This window comes from Oryza brachyantha, chromosome 1 (genome assembly GCF_000231095.2).
Source record: "Oryza brachyantha chromosome 1, ObraRS2, whole genome shotgun sequence".
In the NCBI taxonomy this organism is placed as follows: domain Eukaryota; kingdom Viridiplantae; phylum Streptophyta; class Magnoliopsida; order Poales; family Poaceae; genus Oryza; species Oryza brachyantha.
The window spans coordinates 31,614,699-31,635,702 of NC_023163.2; the positions used below are offsets into that span (position 1 = coordinate 31,614,699).

General features: G+C 41.1%; 4 protein-coding genes and 1 non-coding gene across 8 annotated transcripts; 1 reads left to right on the forward strand and 4 right to left on the reverse strand.

Moving 5' to 3' along the window:
- Positions 1–58: 58 nt before the first annotated feature.
- Positions 59–4,156, reverse strand: LOC102716177 (probable serine/threonine-protein kinase PBL21). 2 transcript variants are annotated; one of them, XM_006645215.3, is made up of 8 exons: positions 4,070–4,156; positions 2,279–2,511; positions 2,014–2,195; positions 1,517–1,643; positions 1,360–1,431; positions 1,045–1,228; positions 622–736; positions 59–475 (listed from the first exon to the last, which is right to left on the reverse strand). In XM_006645215.3, exons 2-8 carry the CDS (start codon positions 2,427–2,429, stop codon positions 212–214), a joined length of 1,095 nt encoding a protein of 364 aa, XP_006645278.1. In that variant the 5' UTR covers positions 2,430–2,511; positions 4,070–4,156; the 3' UTR covers positions 59–211. The 2 variants fall into 2 exon arrangements, with proteins under 2 accessions (XP_006645278.1, XP_015699163.1); XM_015843677.2 differs by having other exon boundaries at positions 2,279–2,328; positions 4,070–4,155.
- A 4,621-nt stretch (positions 4,157–8,777) lies between these two features.
- Positions 8,778–8,858, reverse strand: TRNAL-AAG. Its single transcript has one exon. It is a non-coding gene; the product is annotated as a tRNA-Leu (tRNA).
- A 750-nt stretch (positions 8,859–9,608) lies between these two features.
- Positions 9,609–12,092, reverse strand: LOC102718517 (carbonyl reductase [NADPH] 3-like). Of its 2 annotated transcripts, XR_005812189.1 has the most exons (4): positions 11,697–12,092; positions 11,085–11,279; positions 10,249–10,974; positions 9,609–10,151 (listed from the first exon to the last, which is right to left on the reverse strand). XR_005812189.1 is itself a non-coding variant. In XM_040526059.1 (3 exons), exons 1-3 carry the CDS (start codon positions 12,090–12,092, stop codon positions 10,576–10,578), a joined length of 990 nt encoding a protein of 329 aa, XP_040381993.1. In that variant the 3' UTR covers positions 9,609–10,575. The 2 variants fall into 2 exon arrangements, 1 of the variants encoding a protein (XP_040381993.1); XM_040526059.1 differs by having other exon boundaries at positions 9,609–10,974.
- Positions 12,093–13,047: 955 nt separating this feature from the next.
- LOC121055991 (anther-specific protein RTS-like) lies at positions 13,048–13,748 on the reverse strand. Its single transcript, XM_040529541.1, has one exon. It carries the CDS (start codon positions 13,665–13,667, stop codon positions 13,302–13,304), a length of 366 nt encoding a protein of 121 aa, XP_040385475.1. The 5' UTR covers positions 13,668–13,748; the 3' UTR covers positions 13,048–13,301.
- A 2,842-nt stretch (positions 13,749–16,590) lies between these two features.
- On the forward strand, positions 16,591–20,225 carry LOC121053316 (protein BUNDLE SHEATH DEFECTIVE 2, chloroplastic). 2 transcript variants are annotated; one of them, XM_040520125.1, is made up of 6 exons: positions 16,591–16,958; positions 17,082–17,118; positions 17,527–17,610; positions 17,809–17,959; positions 18,094–19,426; positions 19,526–19,535. In XM_040520125.1, the coding sequence occupies exons 1-4, from the start codon at positions 16,668–16,670 to the stop codon at positions 17,859–17,861; spliced, it is 465 nt and encodes a 154-aa protein (XP_040376059.1). In that variant the 5' UTR covers positions 16,591–16,667; the 3' UTR covers positions 17,862–17,959; positions 18,094–19,426; positions 19,526–19,535. The 2 variants fall into 2 exon arrangements, with proteins under 2 accessions (XP_040376059.1, XP_040376058.1); XM_040520124.1 differs by having other exon boundaries at positions 18,094–20,225.
- The last annotated feature ends 779 nt before the right edge of the window (positions 20,226–21,004 follow it).

A 21,004-nucleotide genomic window follows, 5' to 3' on the forward strand; every position in this document is an offset into this window, starting at 1 on the left:
AACATCATTCTTTTCTTGTACAGGAAAAGAGATAAAGGGAACCTCACAGCTGCTCCTTTTTTGTACACTTGAGTAACAGCTGAATCACTATGAAGACCAAAAGAGAAAATAAAGAGAGAAAATAAATGGAAGGGGAATTGCTAGTCTTTTTCTGTTGAAATAGGAATTGCTAGTCTATTACTCTGATAAGAGGAAGCTAGCTAATTGTTCTTCAACCTGAAGTTCTGAAGAGCTGACTACCCAGAGTCACAGTTGGTGTGCTTTCTGGCATGATGGTGGTCAACCTCATCTCTTGCTCCCGAATCCGGTTTATCTCTGCCTCCACCAAGCTCATCGATGGACGATGCTCGATCGTCGGGTTCACGCACCACGATGTCAACCGCAGGAATTCTCTCATGCTTCCTGAGGTATAGCCACTAGCCATTCTGTTATCTGCAATTGCAGATATATCACTTGATTGCTGGTAGTTCTGCACCTGCATGTCAGCAAAACTGCAAAATTAGAATCAGCTGTGACAGCAATCGACATGTTATTTATTACAAGAATCGAAGCCTCTGAGAAATGGGGAATTGAGTATGTCAGGTGAACCGGTTATCCATCGTATAAAGTGCTAGAATTTACCCATCGAATGATGCTTTGATCAGACAGTGCCCTCTGACCGCTGAGCAACTCCACGAGGAAAACACCAAAACTGTATACATCACTTTGTACTGAAAAATTTATGGATTCCCTCATCCTGTCATGCAAAAAGGAAGTTTAACTTTACTCGATCACGGAATGGCGATAATAAATTGGTACTTGAGCAAACATTACATTCAAAGCATAAAGTTTTGTATTATCTTCGGTAGATGAATCTTGACCGTTGGTTTAGAGTTCAACTACCCAGTAGGAAAACATATTCTACTATCAGTAGTTAATGTGAAAATATAAATAGATCCAATTCATTGTATTAGAAAGAATAAACAATCTAGATTAGTTCTACTACCAGCAGAGAGTATCGTAGAACACCTAAATAATGAACTTTAAGAACAACTTAGTGCTTACCAGGGATCAAGGAAAGGATCGTTAGATGTTCTTGATGACGGGCCTGCACCACCTAATCGATCTAGCAGGCCACGGATGCCTGCATCTGCAACTTTGGGTATGAAATCCTCATCCACAAGGACATTAGCCGTTTTGAAGTTCATATGGATCGCCGGAGGTGTCAAAGAATGCAGGTGACTTAGACCTGAATATAAGGGAGATCATTATGCTGCTGAAAAAAATGAGCAGGTAATTCTACCTTTCATGATGGATGAATGGCAATTTCTTGATATATGATTAAGAAAGTTCAGAGTTGGTGTCATTGTAGAGACTGGCCTTTTGCAGCTCCATGAGCAATGGAAAGTCTCTGCTTGAATTCTAGCTTTACACCTGGAGCATGGCTGCTACCTGAAGGACACCAAAACAGATATTAGCACATATGGTGCTCTTATTGTAGATGGAAACAATTATAGGAAACACAATGAGAAATTACCATGTAAATGTGTAGAAACGCTGCCGTTGGGAACATACTCATAAACCAGCATCTGCATGCCATCCTCCTGGCAGTACCCCAAAAGGTTTACAAGGTTTCGATGACGAATAGAGGACAGATAATTAACCTGTAGAGAAAAAGGCACAATTCATGAGTAAGGCCGAGTTCTTTGCCCTCCTCAAGTTAACTTATCTCCCTCTTTTTCCACGCGCATGTTTCCCGAACTACTAAACGGTGTATTTTTGGCAAAAAATTTCTATAGGAAAGTTGTTTTAAAAAATCATATTAATCTATTTTATATTTTTTTAATAATTAATAATTAATTAATCATATACTAATCTATTACTATGTTTTCTATGTCAGGGATAAGTTAACTTACCCGCTAGCTGCCGAACGCGGCCTAAATGGTGTAACTTAATTTTGTTAAATATTCTGAAGTACTTTTTTTTAACCACTACTTCATAGAATCTGTAGATGATGAGAAAATTTTGCCGCACCTCGTGAATAAATTCATGGCTAGGAGGAGAATGCCTCTTTTTAATGGCTACAATTGTGCCATCCTGGAGTAAACCCTTGTAAACCTCTCCAAACATTCCATGTCCAATCAGATTCACATTGCTGAAGTTCCTTGTAGCTGAACTTAGCTCCTCCAGAGTCATACATCTTGCTCCCTGCAGCTCTGATATATATAGGATGCTGTTTGTCAAGTTAGAAACAGAACAGAAATTCAGAGTAGCATTTTGAGAAATGTTTAAGCAGTACCTGGTTGAGCTGGACCGGATGAACTACTCTCTGAAGAGTCTGAAGCTCTTCTGCGGTGCCGCAGGAAAAGTACTATAAGAAATATGGCAACCCCTACTAATGCCAAGAATCCTGCAGCACCTGCTAGAGATGCTGCAAGAATTGCTGACATCTAGTATGAAATCCCTTCCTTCAGAATGGACTAGTGATATGTGTAGTGACAGTGATGAAGTTTGTAATGGAAGACATATAACCTAAAGAGTAGTGCATTCTTTGAGATCATAAGAACAAGAACATATACAATGCTAATGCAAAAGTGAAACCTTGCACAATGAACTAAATAATTTTAGAAACACCATTGAGACACCTGGACCATGTATGTATGGATGGAAAAAATTACTTCGACAATAATATGTTTGACCCCAGAATTATGGATTGATTGTCAGCACATGACTTGGTAATTTAATATTCAAATGGAGGGTGGGACAAGATGATGCATGGCTGATACATCAATCATTTTGGTTGACTTAAATTCTTTTGTTGATCAGAGATGTCTAACTCTTCTAAATTCTTAGCAGCATTTGTAAAATAGGTTAAGTAGCAACAGCGCAGCAAACCTTTCTGAAGATCAAAGAGGAAGTAGCAACTTGGAAGGGGGCTGGAGTTTTTAGAATAGATCGTGAGTAATCCGCAAGCCGCAATGTTTGCTCAATAAGGTTCCGGAGGAACCAGTGCGACAGCTATACTGTCGTTGAAAAATTACACTGTACCACCCCTCCTTAATCTTAATGAAAATCTGGTTGGCTGCTTTCAGCCGACCCAGCCAAAAAAATAGGTTAAGTGCGGGACAACGATGACATCAGCAGTATGAACCAAGCCACTATTATCACATACTGATGTTCTATGACGCTCTCTACTCGTAGTAGTACAACTTATCTAGACCGCTTATTCTTTCTCTAATGCAATGGATCATATCTATTTATACTAATATATCAACTATTGATAGTTAATATTTTTCTACTATGGTAAAACCCTAAATCAATAGTCGAGATTCTTCTACCGATGGTAATACTGGTAATAGAATACTATCATTAGATAGCATGGTAGCCAAGCTCTGACTTTGCTTTTCCCCCCTCTTTTTTCCCTTATCTTTTCTTAGGTAGCATATCCATATCTTTAAATGGAAATTTCGCGCCATAAATGTGTTTGAGAAATCATATCTCCACTAGTAAATTCTAATGATACACAAGAATAATTAAATTAAGGGCGGCAATAACATGACTATATGCAAAAACAAATTGATGACTTCACCATTGTATAAAAATATAGATGCTCTTTTACTAAATTAAGAAAATATTAATGAGCTGCACATCTCTTGGACAGTTGGACCATGAGCCTTTTCAAGCTGTAGGCATAGAAGTTGGCTTCATTATGTGTAAGAGGCAATTTATAAATATACCACTTTTTGTGATTTAACAATTTGGCATTGGACTTTTGGGTTCTGAACTCATAGCAGATGCAGTATTGGAATCTGACAGAGTCCCAGTTTGTGAAAATGGTTAGCATAAAGAATAATGAATATGCAGGATGATCCATAGCCGAAAAAAAACTATGAACAACAAAGTGCCAGTGCTCATGATCAATGCATGAATGCAGATAACCTGATACCCAAATCATGCATGATCTCAAAAATAAACAGCAATTCTATCTAATTTTGGACCATGAAAAAAACCAGAGACTGCAAAGATGCAAACTTCAAAAAAAAGAAAAAAAAACCCGACAATTTTGAGATTGTTCAAACACAAAACGCACCTGCAGGTTGGCCGGGTCCCCTGGCGTCATTTCGATCCAAGCACAGCAGCAGTATCAAATGCAGAATCCATGGATGCAGACAACAACCTGTTCTTACCAATTCTTGATTTTGCCTCTCTTTGTCTTTCCTCAATCTCTCCTTCCTCCACAACCACCTCAATCTCTCCTTGCTCCAATCATATCAAAGGAAACAGAAGCCGGGCAGTGGCACCTTAATCCACCTAATTGGTTCAGAACAGCAACAAAGAAAGGAAACATATCAAATCAAATCAATCAAGAAAAGAAAGAACCAGGCAATTTTCTTCAGAAACATGTCTACACATGCAGAAGCTATCATCAAGAATCCAAGAACAGAGAAGGTGAAAGAAGCAGCAAGAGACCTCCTCTTCCTCTTCCTCTTCTTCTTCTTCAGGTGGGTCTACCTCTGTACTGTCAATTGTCTGAGAGTGAGGAGGAGAGAGTTGTGGAGGGAGGCAAAGGAGGGGATAGCCCACAAGAAAGCAAACACCAGTGGAAAGGAAACCAGCAAGACAAGTATATATATATAATGGCTGGGTTGAGCTGTAGGCATCAAATGTGCTTAAAAATGTGAGCTTTGGGGTTGCTGTTGCATGTAAAAAAACACAATCTGAAATCGGCTTTATGTTAGCCTTTTGCAATTCTATGGCATGAAATGAACTTAGCATATATATGAACCTGACTTGGATGAATGGATGGATGGATATCCCAATGATTGATTGCGCCAAAGGCGACAATTCGTCGAGATGGCGACACTGCGCCGACGCATGCAGCAGCAAATTCTTTGATTCTTTTCCCCGTATTTTTCTACTCACCGAATTCTTTTCACCTACATTCTTATCATCAAATTTTTGTTTTTGGACAGGATATATAGTAGTAGTATCCTCCTACGAATCTTTCCCTTTTCACTATTCTATTGTATCAATCTAAGAAAAAAGTATTGGGGAAAAGAAGCAGCCAAGCCAATGATTGCTGGGAAAGAGCACAACATGATGTGGGCTTAACAAGCTGGAAGACAGACAGACAGGTGCTGCTCGTCAGACAAAAGAAAGAGACCTACCCCCCCTCTCTCTCTCTCTCTCTAAACTATTATCCCTTCTGAACAGTTCTGAATTCTGATCACATCAGCAGATTAGTTGACTCTAATCCCAGATTAGATGGCTAAGATCTTTTATTTGTTTTACGACGCTCTCTACTAATAGTAGAACTAGTCTAAATCATTTGTTTTTTCTAATTCAATGGATCAGATATATTTTTACTACCATATGAATTACTGATAGTAGTATATTTTTATCATCAAGATTCTTATACCGACGATAATACTGTTAGTAGAACTAGCATTATAGTCCAGCCCAAAAACTTTTCCTTTGGAAAAACTAATCCCTGCACTAGCATACAAAGAAGCAGAGAGCTAGCATAAGCTTCCTGTGAATGCACCTCTTACCATCGTTAATTTACTGCTAGCAAGATTTTAGTTACTTTGAACTTTGATGGATTTTGACAGTGTTGTTCACATGCATGGATCACATTTTTCCTGCTGCGTAGTGTCTCCTGCTGGCAAAATTGTTTGCTTCTAATTCTGTCTCTCACAGTTGGGCTATCTCATGCTGCTTAGCTTAGCTTTCCCATGGACCATTCCTCAAGTAAGATGACAAAGAGAGTCAGTTGCCAATTGCTTAATTGTTTGATTCATACAGCTCACTAGTTCAGATCATTTCATCTCTCTTCAAAGAACTAGTAGTACTCTTTTAAGTCCGTCTCCGATACATTCTACTGGTAGTAGAATTTAATCGATATTGCTGATCTATTTTTATCGGATGACTGTGATTAGATTATACTACTAATAATATTAGATGTAGTAGAAATTTGAATGGGTAATATCATCTTTTTTATTGTGATCTTTATTTTAAAAACAAAATTACAAAATACTGCTAACCAATTAATTAACAAAATATAAAAATACTCTTTTTAATCAATGGCTGATATTGGTTCTACTAGTAATGTTATCCTACCAGTAGAAAGGCACCCACTTTTTAAATGTTGTTCTTTCATAAACAATAATCAGCACATCTTAGTAGGATTGTGTAGTGACGTTGTTCCTACTGAAAAGGGCAGTTGTCTTACCAGAATGACACACCAGCATCTCCATTTCCCTGTCATCACCGTCCCCTTTCACCTTTATCTTCCCTTTTCTTTATCATGATTGTTCTTAAAGAAAAAAACGCCCTTTTGTTTGATTATTTTATTCTTTCATCTTTCATCGTCCTTTTTTTTCTTCTGAACAATGACATGTTGGAGTAAGAAATTTTTTTATTAAATAAATCTTTTTAGCAAGTAATTTTATTACTAAATCACCAAACAATTTTTTTCAAAACTGAACCTTTTGGCCACATCAGTGTTGGTGACGTGACAAGACAACGCTACCACGCAGCCTGGTCAGTTTGGTATGGCCGTTTTGCCACGTCAATGTGGGATGGCGTGGCCAAAAGGTTCATTCGTTGAAAATATTTCTCTCGGAGGTTGAGTAATAAAATTATTTATTAAAAAAGTTTTTAAAAATAAAAAAAATTCTTGGAATAAATCTGTACAGATTGGCACATCCAACTTCGAGGTCTCGTTTATGGTGGTTGGTCAGTTGCTGATGGCGTTTGTTTGGACTGCACATGACTTGGATGGATATCTTTCTTCCTCCTGCGGCTTCATCTCGTCAGACATCAGGGAGAAGAGAAGATAACTTATCTGCATCGATCGAATAGTTAGCGTGCAGTGGTTCAGTGCAGCACAGCTGTGAGCCTGTGGGTGTAGCTTACAGCTATCCTCTACTACTGCTGCTAGTGACTCATGGCGTGAGCGAGCACAGAGGAAGCTAGTGACACGTGAGGCGTTTGCAATTTCGTTTTCTGAAAAGAACGATAAATGTGTGTTTTTTTTGTGTAAATTAGACAGAAGGGAGACAATTTATGCATTTCTTGAATGCCTACTTCTTTTTTAGTCACATGACGCTAGTCTATGGATTATTACGGACATGTCTCCTGAACTCCTAAACTATACAATTTTTTTCACAAAAAATTTCTTCATAGACATTTCTTAAAATATTTATTCATGTGTGTCATTAAATAATGGCCATAAATTTAGTTTCGCTCATGCTTGTCTAGTACTCCTATGTATCTATCTACTCTTATCTCCGACATGCATCCTCCTGCCCACTGTCCTTGTTTGATTCTAAGTAGGGGTGAATAACGAGCCAGTTCTGCTCGACTCGTTATCGTAACGAACTAAAATGGCTTAGCTCATTACAAAGCTCGAGCTAGCTCGTTAGGCTCATGAGCCATGCATGAAAAGTTAACTTAAACAATTTTTCAATAGATTATACAAGCAAATTTTCAGTTCAAACATGTAAATCATATGAAATTGTATCCAAATATTAAAGTTTAAACCAATAAATCACATGGTGACCCTATGAAGTATTGAACACATGTATTCTGTGGTGAAATCAATGAATCGCGTATCTTTGGTCTAGCTCGTTAGGCTTGCGAACAACTCACGAGACAACTCGAGCTGGCTCGTTATCTCTAACGAACTAAAATGCTAGCTCGGTTCATTAGAAAAATGAAACGAGCCAAGCCAAGCCGAGTTTGTCAGTCGAGCGAGCTAACGAGCCACGAGCTTTCTGTCTACCCCTAATTCCAAGTCAAATACAGTACTGAAGTAGTTCTCTCAACATTCAGAACATTAAATTTTAGTTAACAACAACAATAATGAATCAGGACAGTCATACCTGGCATCCAAAAGGAGATATGGACTTAATCATAACAATGACAGCTAAAAAGGCATGGCTTATTATGCTCTACAGTAATCTGATGATTAGTGCTGATTGATGGCTTAGTATACATTTATGCTCATCGTTCATTCTACTTTCTGACAGACAGTCTGGGATTCAGGTATTCATCTTCTGGCCAAACCATTTGCAGAGGCTCTACACTTTGGTGACACCTAGCCGAAGGTACTTAAATTGAAAACCAAAAGCTTCTAATTGAGGAGAAAATTGAGGCGTGTGGATGGGGCCACTAGAACAATTAAAAGTGTGGAGTTTAAGCACACTGCACACAACACAGAAATGAAAGCACAGCTCATCCATCATTTGATAGAATATTTTTATGTCAATAATACTCTCAGACTATCAAAGTATCAAGAACATGGAACTCATGGAATCGTGAAGTATTTTTCCTGACCAGAATAGGACTTTATAGAACAATCATTATGGTCACTCCCTTGCTTCCCTGAAGGGTTGTGAATGGTGTTAAGATGTTAGAGTGGCTCCTGCAACCTAACCTGCAAGGAAGATCGAAGTAAAAGGATAGTAATCAGTGTTTTTTAGTGAATTTTGAAATTAATAAGAGAGTTCAGACTTATGAAAGCAAGGATATACATGAAATATATATGTAAAAAGGATACTAACCAGTATTTTTAGTGTATTTTTGAAACTAATAAGAGAGTGGATAGCAATCAGTGTTTTTTAGTGAATTTTGAAATTAATAAGAGAGTTCGGACTTATGAAAGCAAGGATATACATGAAATATATGTGTAAAAAGGATACTGAGCAGTATTTTTAGTAAATTTTTGAAACTAACAAGAGAGTGCAGATTTATGGAACCAAGAATATACAGAAAAAGAAAGTGAAAAATGGTATTGTTGAGAGTGGGATTTGAACCCACGCCCTTTCGGACCAGAACCTTAATCTGGCGCCTTAGACCAACTCGGCCATCTCAACTTTATGCTATATGACAATATCAGCTCAAATACTATTATAGCCAAGTCTTTATTTAGTTCCATACCATCATATGCATGTACGCTGGTTTGCCCAGGTTGATTATTTACAGTTATTAACTGGCTATGCATTTGGTGGTGATTGATGTACACATCTCGCTGACTAAGCAATTGCAGTGGACCATTTAACGTACTGGTGATACACAGGATCGAGATTGATGGTGAAAACACCGATCTTTTCTCGAACAAGAAGCTAGATACAACCTAAAATATATGCTACTAATCCTGGGCCAGGAATGAAAGAAATGTGAACAAGTCATGCAGGTGCTAGCACCAACTCCAGCTTACATCAGCTAAACCAAAGCAACACTAGTACAAATCAAAGCTATGCATGCACAACTCCTAGACCTAGAGTAGATGAGATCCATCAGGGGATGGAATGAAACTGTGCATGCAAGATCCAGAAAGAAAAGCACCACATGTGCAGGCAGCAGTAAGGCCGGCAGTGAAATTGCAACCAGATGTGTTGGTTTGGCAGCAAGGTCGCCCTGCTCTTCCTCTCTATTACCTCCGTCCCATGATAAGCTCGTTTTTCGTTTTTCCGTGTCTAACGTTTGACCATTCATCTTATTTGAAATTTTTTTGCGATTAATATTTTATTGTTATTAGATGATAAAATATGAATAGTACTTTATACATGCCTAATTTTTTTTAAGTTTTTGTACAAATTTTTTAAATAAAACGAATGGTCAAATGTTGGATACGAAAAAATAAAAAATGAGGTTATTATGGGACGGAGGTAGTAGAAACCAATGGCGCCCACAGAGGCATGGTGCATTTAAGACCAGCTAGGCAGCATCATGCTGTCTTGTTTTCCGGCCGGCATGGCCTTGCTCCAGAATTTTCAGAGCTGACAAACTGAATGCACTATACAGCCCATATGGCAATGTTCATCTCCACCTGTAGCTGTAGGGGATAAGATTATTTGACCGATTGTAGACTGACTCTGACATCTTCGATATGGTTACAACCTTCTCCGATTGTCCAAATAATCCATGTACTTGTTGCGCAGAAATCACACCTGTAAACTTCAAGGCCGTCTGAAATGGTACATCATTGATTCAATGCTGAAGACCAGGAATTTGCAAAACGATCGCAACAAAATTGGCTTGATAATGGAGTTGCCAGAAATCCAGCCTAGACCTTGATAGGACGTGCACTTGAATACAGGCCATCCTTTTGGTACAAGAAGGAACCTGCCAGCCCGCCATGCTTCCCAATTGCCATCCCAGTGGTCCTGGTGAACATTCCACTTTTTCAGCCACTTCATTCATGACCAAGAGACAGTAGGTATGATCTCATAAATTAAGAAAATTAGAGATCATGGACCTTACATTAATGTGACATATATACTCCCTCAATGATCTTGACAACCTGCAGTCAACATCTGGTTTGCTTTTAAACAATCATGAGTCACCTTCATAGATTTACATAGGCCTGAGTGGTAAATTCCACTTCATCAGAACAGTAATTCTGAGAGATGGATTATTTACTGCATCCAGCAAATGAACACGAGCTATGCAAACCTAGGACTGGCAAATCGAAAGCCTTGTAATAGAGCAAATCAGCACGTCTTAAAGTAGTTTGTGAACATAAGGCTCTTTTGACTATCTTTTTTTCTCTATTGAGCAATTGACTTTCCTGTTTGAAATATGATCACCTCAGAAGCTTATCTCCCGTCTCTCTGCAAAGAACTTCCCAATTGTAGATTGATCCTGTTGTAATAGGGCAAGCCATACTCCAGTATCAGCACCTTCTTCAGCTGAAATATTCCCTTCCCATCCAGTCATGGCAGTCTTTACCCACCCAGGACAGAAACAATTTACGTATATCTTTTGTCCTTCAGGCCTATTCGACAGCCTCCTCGCCAAGAGTCTTGTATAAGAATTAACAGCAAGCTTTGAGACCGAATAGTCGGTGTACATCTGCGGCCACTCATTGGAGGACCAATTATCTTGCTTGGTTTGTTCAAGGAATTCCATGACCATTTCATCAATCAACTCCTCAGATAAGTGATCATCATCCAACAGTCGCTCTCTTAGACTTGCATCACCAATTCTCTGACAGGTACCGAAACAGAGACGTTCAAGCAGAAAGTTTGCTATAAATGCAAGTTAAACGTATTTGAAATGTCGAGCTGTAGCAACAAGAAGCTGTTAAGGGAGCTTACATTGCGTCTGCCATTGACTCTACCAAGCCTTGAGCTTACATTCACTACCCGGCCACCATGGGGAGAAGTTTTCATTAGTGGCATCATGGCTTCAATCATCCGCTTTGTGCCAAAGTAATTTGTCTCAATAACTTGCTCAGCGAACTCAACAGAATTATCTGCTCCTCTATTGAAGTTTACACCTGCATTGTTAACCTGTAGTTGGGTTATAAAAACATCTCCAGACTATAATCAACCACCATAAGCACCAACTGCCTATCTGCTGTGTCTAGCAGAACAACCTAAAACTTAAATTTCACGTTTACAGAGCAGTCAAAATAAATGCACGTTCCTCTAACACTTTGTACTGTAAATTTTTCAGATTTCAAAGCACCATGGCACTTGTTCCATTAAATTTCTTATCTTTCACAAACAATTAGATAATTATCCGGTGGATTGAACTGACATAAGACGCTCTGTACCATTATGAGTGTAAAGCACTAAAATTGGCTGCGCTGTTAGAGCTGTTCGAATTGAGATTATGCAGATGAAAGACGAGTCTCTGTGTAAATCGAATCACAATACTACAGCGGAAGCAAAGCAGCTATCTTGATATGGACATTGCATGCTTACGAGGACATGGATGCCGCCATGGGCACGCTCCACCCAGGCCGCGAAGCTCTCCACGGACGCGGCGTCCGCCACGTCGAGCTGCCGCGACTCCACGCTCACGGTCACGGCGGGACCCCCCTCCGCCCGGATCTGCTCCGCCGCGTCCCGGCCACGCGCGGCGCCGCGGGAGGTGAGGACGACGTGGAGGCCGTGGCGCGCGAGCTGCCGCGCGACCTCGTAGCCGATCCCGCGGTTGGCCCCCGTCACCACCGCCACCGCCCGCCCCTGCCCCGGCGCGAGGCCGTCCCACCACCACCACCGCTGGTGCGGCTCGTAGGGGACGGCGCGGAGGAGCGTGACCTCCCGCCGCCGCTGCTCCCGCCGCTGCCGCGCCGCCTCCTTGCCCTTCTTCCCCATCTCCGCTCGTGCAAGTGCAGCTCCCGGCGCCGCCGTCGGTTGCCGAAAAGCCCATGCTCCTGGGCCTCGTTCACCAATCAGCCCATTGAACCAAACAAGAGAGAGGTTTAGCTTGGCCTATTAAGCTCAAATGGGCTTTTTCAGGATGGGCCATTACGGCCCAGGTAAATTCGAAAATACGGCCTCCTTTTGTTAATTTAGAATTTCATATGGCTGCATTCGGTCCGTTTTGAATCGAGCCCGGAAAATAACGGTGTCATAATATTTTTATCAATACGCCATTCAATTTCATGTTAATCAAATTAATTTTTCTAAAATATATCTAATTGCATTTTAATTCGATTCAAGGCATATATAGAACATACATGCTGACATATGATAATATTTGATAATAAAAATCAAATAATTTAAAGAAAGTTTACACAATTCCATCTATCCATAAATATATTCAACCAAACGGATTTACACGTAGAAACTTTAACACATAGAAATATTCGGTCTACAAACGTCAACACAAAGAAAATAGGAGACCTTCAAACTAAAATAAGGAAAGGAGCATGCTACAAATCCACGCATGGCGTGTTAGACTTTACGCACACTAGTTATATGTTCGTGCTTTGCGGTAAGTTTTTTTTTAAAATTTAGTGGAGGGATTTAGATCAAGTGGGTTGTTTGTCTTTTTATATAGAGTGATTGTTTTTTTTAATAAATGGGTCTTTTAAGCTGGACAGTTTATAAGCATGACATATGTTTTCAACAAAGGAAGAGATGGAGGATCCGAAAGAGGATGACTCTCTTTTCAAATACTGGTTATGAAAAAAAAAATTTAGATTTATATGGATGTTAATAAATCTGAGCATGAATATATATATATATATATATATATATATATATATATATATATATATATATATATATATATATATATATGAGAGTAATAATGTATGGTTCTTAATAGCACGCAATTAAAACCCCAAATGATGGACATTGGTTATAGGTATCATGATCATGTCTGTATATATATCAGTTCATGGCTGATTCGTTTCAATACAGTACAGACATGACATGGGAGAGAGCTAGCCATGAGCTATTCTTACACTTTTTTTCTTGCGTGTACTATACTAGTCGCATTCGTATGTATGTAGCTCAAGCGAGTCGGCATGTGGTTAATTGCGATTTATTACTAGATCGAGTAGTTAATTTAGCTAATCAGAGTGAGGTGTTGGAGCAGCCGGTGGCGCAGGACAACACGTCGCTGGTGCAGCCGACGAGGCAGGACGGCATCGCCGTCGCGGCGCCGCCACCCCCGCCGCCGCCGCCATTGCCGTTGCCGTAGCAGCCGACCATGCAGGAGGTCACCTTGTTCGCGCACCCGGCCACGCACTGCGCCAGCCCCGCCGTGTAGGCGCGGCGGTCGCCGCCGCCGCCGGTGGTCGCCGCAGCAGTCTTGACCTTGCCGTCGATCGGTGGCTCGGCCGCGGTGGCCGCCACCGCCGCCAGCACCACGAGCATCACCACGGCGGCCGCTTTCATGGCGCTGCCGCCGGCGGCACCAGCTGCTGCCGTCGCCGCCATTGGTGACGTCGTCTCAGCTGGAAGCAAGCGTCTTTCGTATGAGCTCGAGCTGATCAGTGTGTGGAGGTGCAGAGGTGAGCTGGGGGCTTGTCGGAATTTTATATGCGACGGCAGGGTGCAGCTTTTTTTTTTTTCTTTTTCTTCAGGAGAGATGCGTGAGCTGTCGTTGAGTGTTGATGCTTGAGCCCTGATGTCGCAAGCAAGTACGCAGAAATGTCGTGAGCAACAGAACTTTTAATGCATTACCTTGATTTGATTTTTGAATTACACCCCCTCACTTTTCTTTTATTTAACATCGTTGATTTTTATCAATGTTCGTATTAACCAGACGTAAAGTATAGTCCCTCCTATTTTTTTTCAACTAAACAGTCACATGAAAGTATGTGAAGAAACGGATCACCAAGTTGAGATGGCCGAGTTGGTCTAAAAGGGCGTGGGTTCAAATCCCACTCTCAACATTACCTTTTATGACTTTCTTTTTTTAAGATTTATGGTGCCCGGCATCTCTTTTCTGCTGTTACGAGTTTCTGAAGATGTTCGGTTCTGGATGTTACAGTTTGAACAATCTCCTTCCATAGACTATCTACTACGCTACAACTACGAGCCTACGATCAACTAATTCGATTCAAACTGAATTAGCTATATTAGCCAAACTCTCCTTTTGATAGATATAGTTATACCAGCCAAATTCTCCTGCAGCAAAAAAAAAAAAGGGTACAAATGCCATAGTCAAAATGCCTACGAAAACTGAGAAGCTTTGCAGAGGGCGTCGCAGTCGCAGTGCCCCTTTGGGTCGTCTGACAGTCGTTCGATCAAGTTCGTGCGGTCCAGATTGAGCGGACAAGGGTAGTTATCTGGGCCACGTGTTGCACGACTGCACACTGGGCCTCGTGGTGCGTGCCTGCATGCTGGCCTTTTGGATCCGCAAGTTGGGCCTAAAGTTAATTCTAGATGGGCCTATGTTGCTATAATGTAAATTAAGCTTAATTAATTCCGAATTTGGTCGTGCCCTTTCGGATTAATAAACTGGATCACTGTAAACCGCTGTCCTGCAAAAGCCAAAATTTGTAAGGAATGACCCGTTTACCTACCGAAAAGTTAATTAACAATGGACCAGTAAGTAAATTGTATCCGTAATATAATCTATTTATTTTTACATAAGTTTGGCCATACTTTTATTAAAAAAGACTTACATAATTATTATTTATTTTGGTGGAATTGGAATCATTCCTAAATATAATTTACATACTCCGCACGAACTTGCATTTTTATATTTACACAACATTTTAATAAAACAAATAGTTGAATTTATGTAAAAAAATTAGCAATCTCAATCTATTAAAATACCGAAAAAAAACACTAATCTGTATCAATTGCTAGTATCAGCATCAGCAGACGTCGATGCAGCCAAGGTACTCGTTCTCGCAGCCGCCGCCGCCGCCGCACCGGCCACCGCGCCGCGACAGAGTGGCGGCGCACCCGGCCGCCGCCTCGCACGCCAGCATCTCGCCGACGCACCCGCGGACGCACTGGTCCGCCTCCTCGCCGCCGGCCCCCGTCGCCGCCGTCGCCACCACGACGACCCGGTGGCCGCGCGCGCTCGCCGCCGGCAGCATGGTGACGATAGGCGCCATCACGACCAGCAGCGCTGCAGCTACGCCAACCTTACCGGCGGCCATGTATCCCCAATTAGTATGCTTTAATGCTTTGATATTAGCTCAAAACTAGGATACTTTAGTGCATCATAAGTTCATAACAGCAGTGAGTGTAATTTAAGCTGGCAATGTGAGCTAGTTAGGTTGCTGTTTGGAGGAGATTGATTTGGCTAGCTTTGAAGGTTTTACCAGGATTGGGTTGACCATTACCACCTAATCCTCACCGGTTAATCTAGGAGATTACTAACTCACGCAAACGATTTGCTGCATGTCAGTCTACCATGTCAGGTTCACTATTTTCACACAGTAAGAAAGTATTAATTATAAGCTGTTTTTTTAGATAAATTGCAGTCATTTACAGCATGACAGATTTTCTATCACATAGATGAAAGCCAGGATACATCTCCAGGCATTTAGGGTGTCTTTGGTTAAAATAATATCATTGGACAGTTTTTTTTTCTCCCAAATGGTATTTTTGATATACCACATTTTTTATCGTAGAAACTTGGTACCTTCATGTACTACGGCCGCGTTCGGCTAGGAGGCTAAGGGTTGCGTTCAGTTTCTAAAAATTTTTAGGAGAGATGTCATATCGATACGTACGGTCATACATTTAAGTATTAAACGTGGTCTAATTACGAAACAAATTTTAGATTCTAGCAGGAAACCACAAGACGAATCTTTTGAGTCTAATTAATCCATCATTAATACATGTTGGTTACTATAACACTTATGACTAATCACGTACTAATTAGGCTCAAAAGATTTCTCTCACGATTTGCCGCATAAATGTGTTTAGTTTTAATGTTCATGTATATTTAATGCTTTATTTAGATATCCAAAGATTCGATGCTTTATTTAGTATTAAACGTAGTCTAATTACAGTGATAGCATTATGCAAAAGCTGATTTATGCACTACATCAATTTTTCATCGGTTGTTGTGCCCATGTTTAAAACCTTATATGTGAATCATATGAATCAATTTATTGAGCTGATATGAATCAAGAACTACCACCATCAAAAATTCTACTCCATAATTTGAACTTGTACAAAGATTTACGTCTTCTCGCTTATGTTTATATTTGAATTTTTAATTTTAAATTTAAAGTTTTTATTGTAGTTTATTTTTCAATCTTTGCTTTTAGATCACTAATAACATACATATAAAAATGTTATTTATAAATTATTTTTATTTATAGATTTGTCGTTGATTTTTTTCTTTAAAAGGCAAAAATATAAAAGCGGTTATTTTTCAAAAAAAAAAAACTTACAAGAGGCGATCTTTCCCGGATTCCGATAACGCACCCTATCGCTTCCCACGTTCGCGTCGACTCCTCCTCGACCATGGCGTCCGCTTCCCTCCTCTGCCCCGCCGCCTCGTCCTGCCGCTCCGCCTCCTTCCGCCACCGCGACTCCTCCTCCTCCCCGCTCTTCCACCTTCCCCCCTCTTCCTTCCCCTCTCGGTCCCGGCGGCGGCATCCCACTCCGTCCTCCTCTCCCCGCCCTCGCTCCATCGTCACGCCCGCCGCCTACGGTTACGGTGGCGACGTGATGAGGCCCCTCGACACGCAGACGCTCCTCATCGGCGCCGCCGTGGTCTCCGCCGTCTCCCTCTCCCTCGTCCTCGGCCTCAAGGTGCCGTGCCAGTGCCGCTCTGCTCTGAATCTTCTCGTGTCGTTTTCTGATCTCTCTCTCTCTCTCTCTCTCTCTCTCTCTCTCTCTCTCTCTCTAATTTCTGTTCGTCTCCGTTTGTTTCAGGGTGATCCGATGCCGTGCGACAGGTGCGCCGGAAATGGTATTCTTGCTTGCAACTTCTCCTCCTTGTTGGCATCGTCTTCGTCTCATGATAATTTGGGAGTTTAGACTGCTGATACAATTTCCTGAAACTGTCACAGCATTGCAAAGAATGTGAATACTGGTTAGAATGATACTGTAGAACTTGCAGTATTGGGTTTAAACTACTGGGGGAAACCATTCCAAGTTGGTTACCATAACCAAAAAGTCTATAGTCAATTCATGAGCATCGTTGCTTCCTTCACTAATTCAACACACGATCATATGCTTGCTTCGCTATTCATTAAGAGTATATGTATCGTCAATTCGTTATTGATCACATACACCATACACGTTGCAGAATTCAGTCATTCAGAAACGTCTTGTACATGCATAGTTTGCTAACCTTATTCTATTTTGGTATCTGTAGGAGGCACAAAGTGTGTCTTTTGCAACGATGGCAAGATGAAGGTAGAAAATGGAGTGGTCGACTGCCGTGTATGCAAAGGAGCAGGTTGTTTTAGTAATAGATATTAATGCAACTACATTCTCTTTGTTCTATTAACAAGTTTGAGGCTAAACTAGTTTGCCCTGATAGCATAACGCAGGCAAATTCTACAAAATTAGCGAATCCAACCTTATACAAAGTTATGTATGAAATATTGAAATGTGCAAACCCTCTGTCCTCTCTGACTGCATTTTTTCCATCCAGGGTTAATACTATGCAAGAAGTGTTCAGGTTCTGGTTACTCCAGGCGCTTGTAGCCACTGTTACTGAACATTTCATCCTTTCTGTTAACCATTTACATCTGAAACGAAATTTGTACAGATGAATGGAGAAATCTTCAGTCTCGAAATTTCAGGTACGATTAATTTCTGAAACTTGTTTTATCTCTTTCCGGATGCTGTTATATTTGCAACATAGCACACATACGGCAAAGTTTTAGCGTTGTAATTCTGTATATGTCAATCGCTAATTAACAACATTTTACAATAGGTAGCTCAACACTAGATCAGCGGACATCGATGCAGCTCGGGGTATTCATTGGTGCAGCCGCACCTCGCCGCCGGCAGCATGGTCACCGTGATGATAGGCGCCGATGACCAACAGCGCTACTACAGCTATGGCACCTTACCGCTGGTCATTCCCAAGGCAATCACAGATGTTTAGATATCAGTTCAAAACTAATCTCTCCGTGCCAAAATACAAGACGTCTTAAATTTTAGAACAAAATCCAACATTTTAACTTCTCACTAATAATTAAATTAACAATATACATATTTTGTATTACGCATGTCGTAGTATCAGATTCATGCATAAAAGTACTCTTATATTATGTTAATTTTGTAGTTGTTGATAGTATATTATGAGAAAAATTAATGTTCAAAGTATAATATTGGAGACCATGTTAGTTTTTTACATGGTTCCTAATATTATATTTTGACCATTGATTTGTTTCATACTATACCATCAACATGCACAAAGCTAACATCGTATGAGAGAGATCTGTTTAAATATGGGTTCGACGATATTACATGCCTAACATTAAACATATATATTATTAATTTCATTACTAGTGAAAAAGTTACAAATGTTGATTTTACCATAATTATAGACGCCTTAATTTTGGGACAGAGAGCATAAAAAATCGGTAAACAATTGTGTCAAGATGACTAGTCTGATAGTATAAATTAAACAGCCCAATGTAAAATTAATTTGGATCGGACCAAAGTTTGCTCAAGGACTCGAGGTGTTCGTTTGGATTAGCCATCTGATTCACACATGCCAGCTAAATTTGTGAGGTTACTCAAGCAAAGGAGCATCACGTCACACTTTGTTTTTCTCACAAATATCTTAATACATAGGCTGTGTTCTTTTGTGGATTGAAAGATTATCTATTTTTTAATACCTATTTAATATTAGAAACAGTGAAATTAGCTACGGTAAAGTTATAAACTTTTGTTTTAGAAAACTGAGATGATTGACTTTTATATATAAACTTTTTTACAGATAACGCACTATTTAGAAGTTCAACAAAGCATGCACGTAATATACGAGGAATAAGTTGCAGAAAAGAACACAGCCACGGTCTTCTCTTTAGCCAGCACGACTAAAAAATGCGTGTTTAATTGTAAGGTTATTTCTTAGAGGAAAAGATAGTGTAGGAGACGAATTTGATCCATAAGCACAAGCATTGGAACCCATGATTCCTTCAAGATGAGCCTCTACTGGATAAGAAGAAGGGCCAGGCCCATCAACGAGCACACAGGCCGGACTGTCCCAAGTTAATCGATCGACTGCTTTCTCTTAAGGAATAAGTCCACCAGAGGTCCCTGAACTTGAAACCGAGTTTATTTTTCGTCATTTAACCAAGATACCAGAAATATATGTCTCTAAACTCCTAAATCCGTTCAAAAAAGGTCCCTAGGCAGTATTGACCGGTTTTGCTGACGTGGCGTCTGGTGGGTTCCACATGTCAGGTTATTTTAATTTTTTTCTCACTCTTTCTCCTCTTCCTCTCCTCTCTCTTATGCCCTTTCGGCTGGACCACCTTGGTGCAGGATTGTTACTGATAGCTGGTAGCTAGGCTAGTTTTTTCTTTCTCTGATCTTAATTAATTTTTGTGTGTTTTGGTTTGCGCATGCACATGCATGGAGGGAGGTGGTGAGCTACGAGAGCCCACGGCCAAATATCGACATCCACAGGTTCATCTTCCTGTTGTTCCGGCAGAAGCGCCGACAGGCGGTGAGCTCGCCGCCGTCCAGGGACTGATTCAGCACCCGCAAGTTTGCCGGGGACAACGACCTCGGCCTCCCCATCGCCGCCGTCTACTTTAACGCGCAGCACGAGACCACCGCCCTCGGTGCCACTAATATCTACCGACGACGACGACGTACCTGACCGATCTTGCATGGACATACGAGCTTACTTGCTGCCTATGATCAACGAGCTAGCTAGAGCTAGCATTTCTTGTTTCCCCTACATTAATTTCACTGTTAAATAAGAACCCTGGTTGACTAGCTGCAGCTTGCTCGTAGCTAGCTACAGCCAAACTAGTAATTGACGTACTCGTCCGTTTCATGCACATTATCCTAGTTAATTTGTGGATTAATCAAGGTGATCATCGTTTGTAGCATTTGGAGTAATCAAGGTGATCATCGTTCGTAGCATTTGGACTAATCAAGGTGATCATCGTCCGCAACCCCTTCGTATGCCCGTGCTTACTCCCGTGCGCGCCCGCGTGGTGAGGTCGGGCGGCGGCGGCGGCCACGCCACCACCAAAACCCGACGCAACAAGCAGCAGCGCCACCTCCAAGAACCGCCCCCACGACACGGCCACTGCCCTGTCGCCACCCTAGCTCACCGGTCGTCGCCCATCATCCGCGGCTCGGCGCCACACCCCAGCTGCCTAGTCGTCGTCGCCGCCGCCCTAGGCCACCGCGCGCCATCCTCGCCCTGCCGCTACCCAGCGCGCCGGTCGTTGCCTCCGCTGTCGTTCGCCATCCGCGCCCTCCACCGCCCACCGAAGAGCGGAGTGATAGATGCGCGGAGAGAGAAGAAGAAAAGAGAGAGAGGAAAAGAAGACAGGGAGAGAAAAAATTAAAATAACCTAACATGTGGGACCTACTAGACGCCGCGTTAGCAAAACCTGTTAAAATAGTGATCAATACTGCTGAGGGATTTTTTCCGAACGGATTCTATAAGTTTAAAGGTACACATTTCTGGTATTTCGATTAAAGGAAGAAAAATAAACTCAGCTTCAAATTCAGGTACCTCTGTTGAACTTATTCCTTCTCTCAAAAAGGTAAAAAATAGATGACCTATTAAATATCGGAAAAAGTCCATCATATGTCCCTTAAATTAGAAGCATCATATGTCCCTTAAATTAGAGGCAGGTTTATTTTCT

Coding starts and splice junctions, on each gene's coding strand:
- LOC102716177 (XM_006645215.3), bottom strand. CDS start 2,429: ATGTCAGCAATTCTTGCAGCATCTCTAGCAGGTGCTGCAGGATTCTTG. Junction 1,644..2,013: donor GCCATGAATTTATTCACGAG/GTGCGGCAAAAT, acceptor TTTTCTCTACAG/GTTAATTATCTGTCCTCTAT. Junction 737..1,044: donor GATCCTTTCCTTGATCCCTG/GTAAGCACTAAG, acceptor TTTGCATGACAG/GATGAGGGAATCCATAAATT.
- LOC102718517 (XM_040526059.1), bottom strand. CDS start 12,092: ATGGGGAAGAAGGGCAAGGAGGCGGCGCGGCAGCGGCGGGAGCAGCGG. Junction 11,280..11,696: donor ATGGCGGCATCCATGTCCTC/GTAAGCATGCAA, acceptor ACCCAACTACAG/GTTAACAATGCAGGTGTAAA. Junction 10,975..11,084: donor GAGTCAATGGCAGACGCAAT/GTAAGCTCCCTT, acceptor GGTACCTGTCAG/AGAATTGGTGATGCAAGTCT.
- LOC121055991 (XM_040529541.1), bottom strand. CDS start 13,667: ATGGCGGCGACGGCAGCAGCTGGTGCCGCCGGCGGCAGCGCCATGAAA.
- LOC121053316 (XM_040520124.1), top strand. CDS start 16,668: ATGGCGTCCGCTTCCCTCCTCTGCCCCGCCGCCTCGTCCTGCCGCTCC. Junction 16,959..17,081: donor CCCTCGTCCTCGGCCTCAAG/GTGCCGTGCCAG, acceptor CGTTTGTTTCAG/GGTGATCCGATGCCGTGCGA. Junction 17,611..17,808: donor CCGTGTATGCAAAGGAGCAG/GTTGTTTTAGTA, acceptor TTTTCCATCCAG/GGTTAATACTATGCAAGAAG.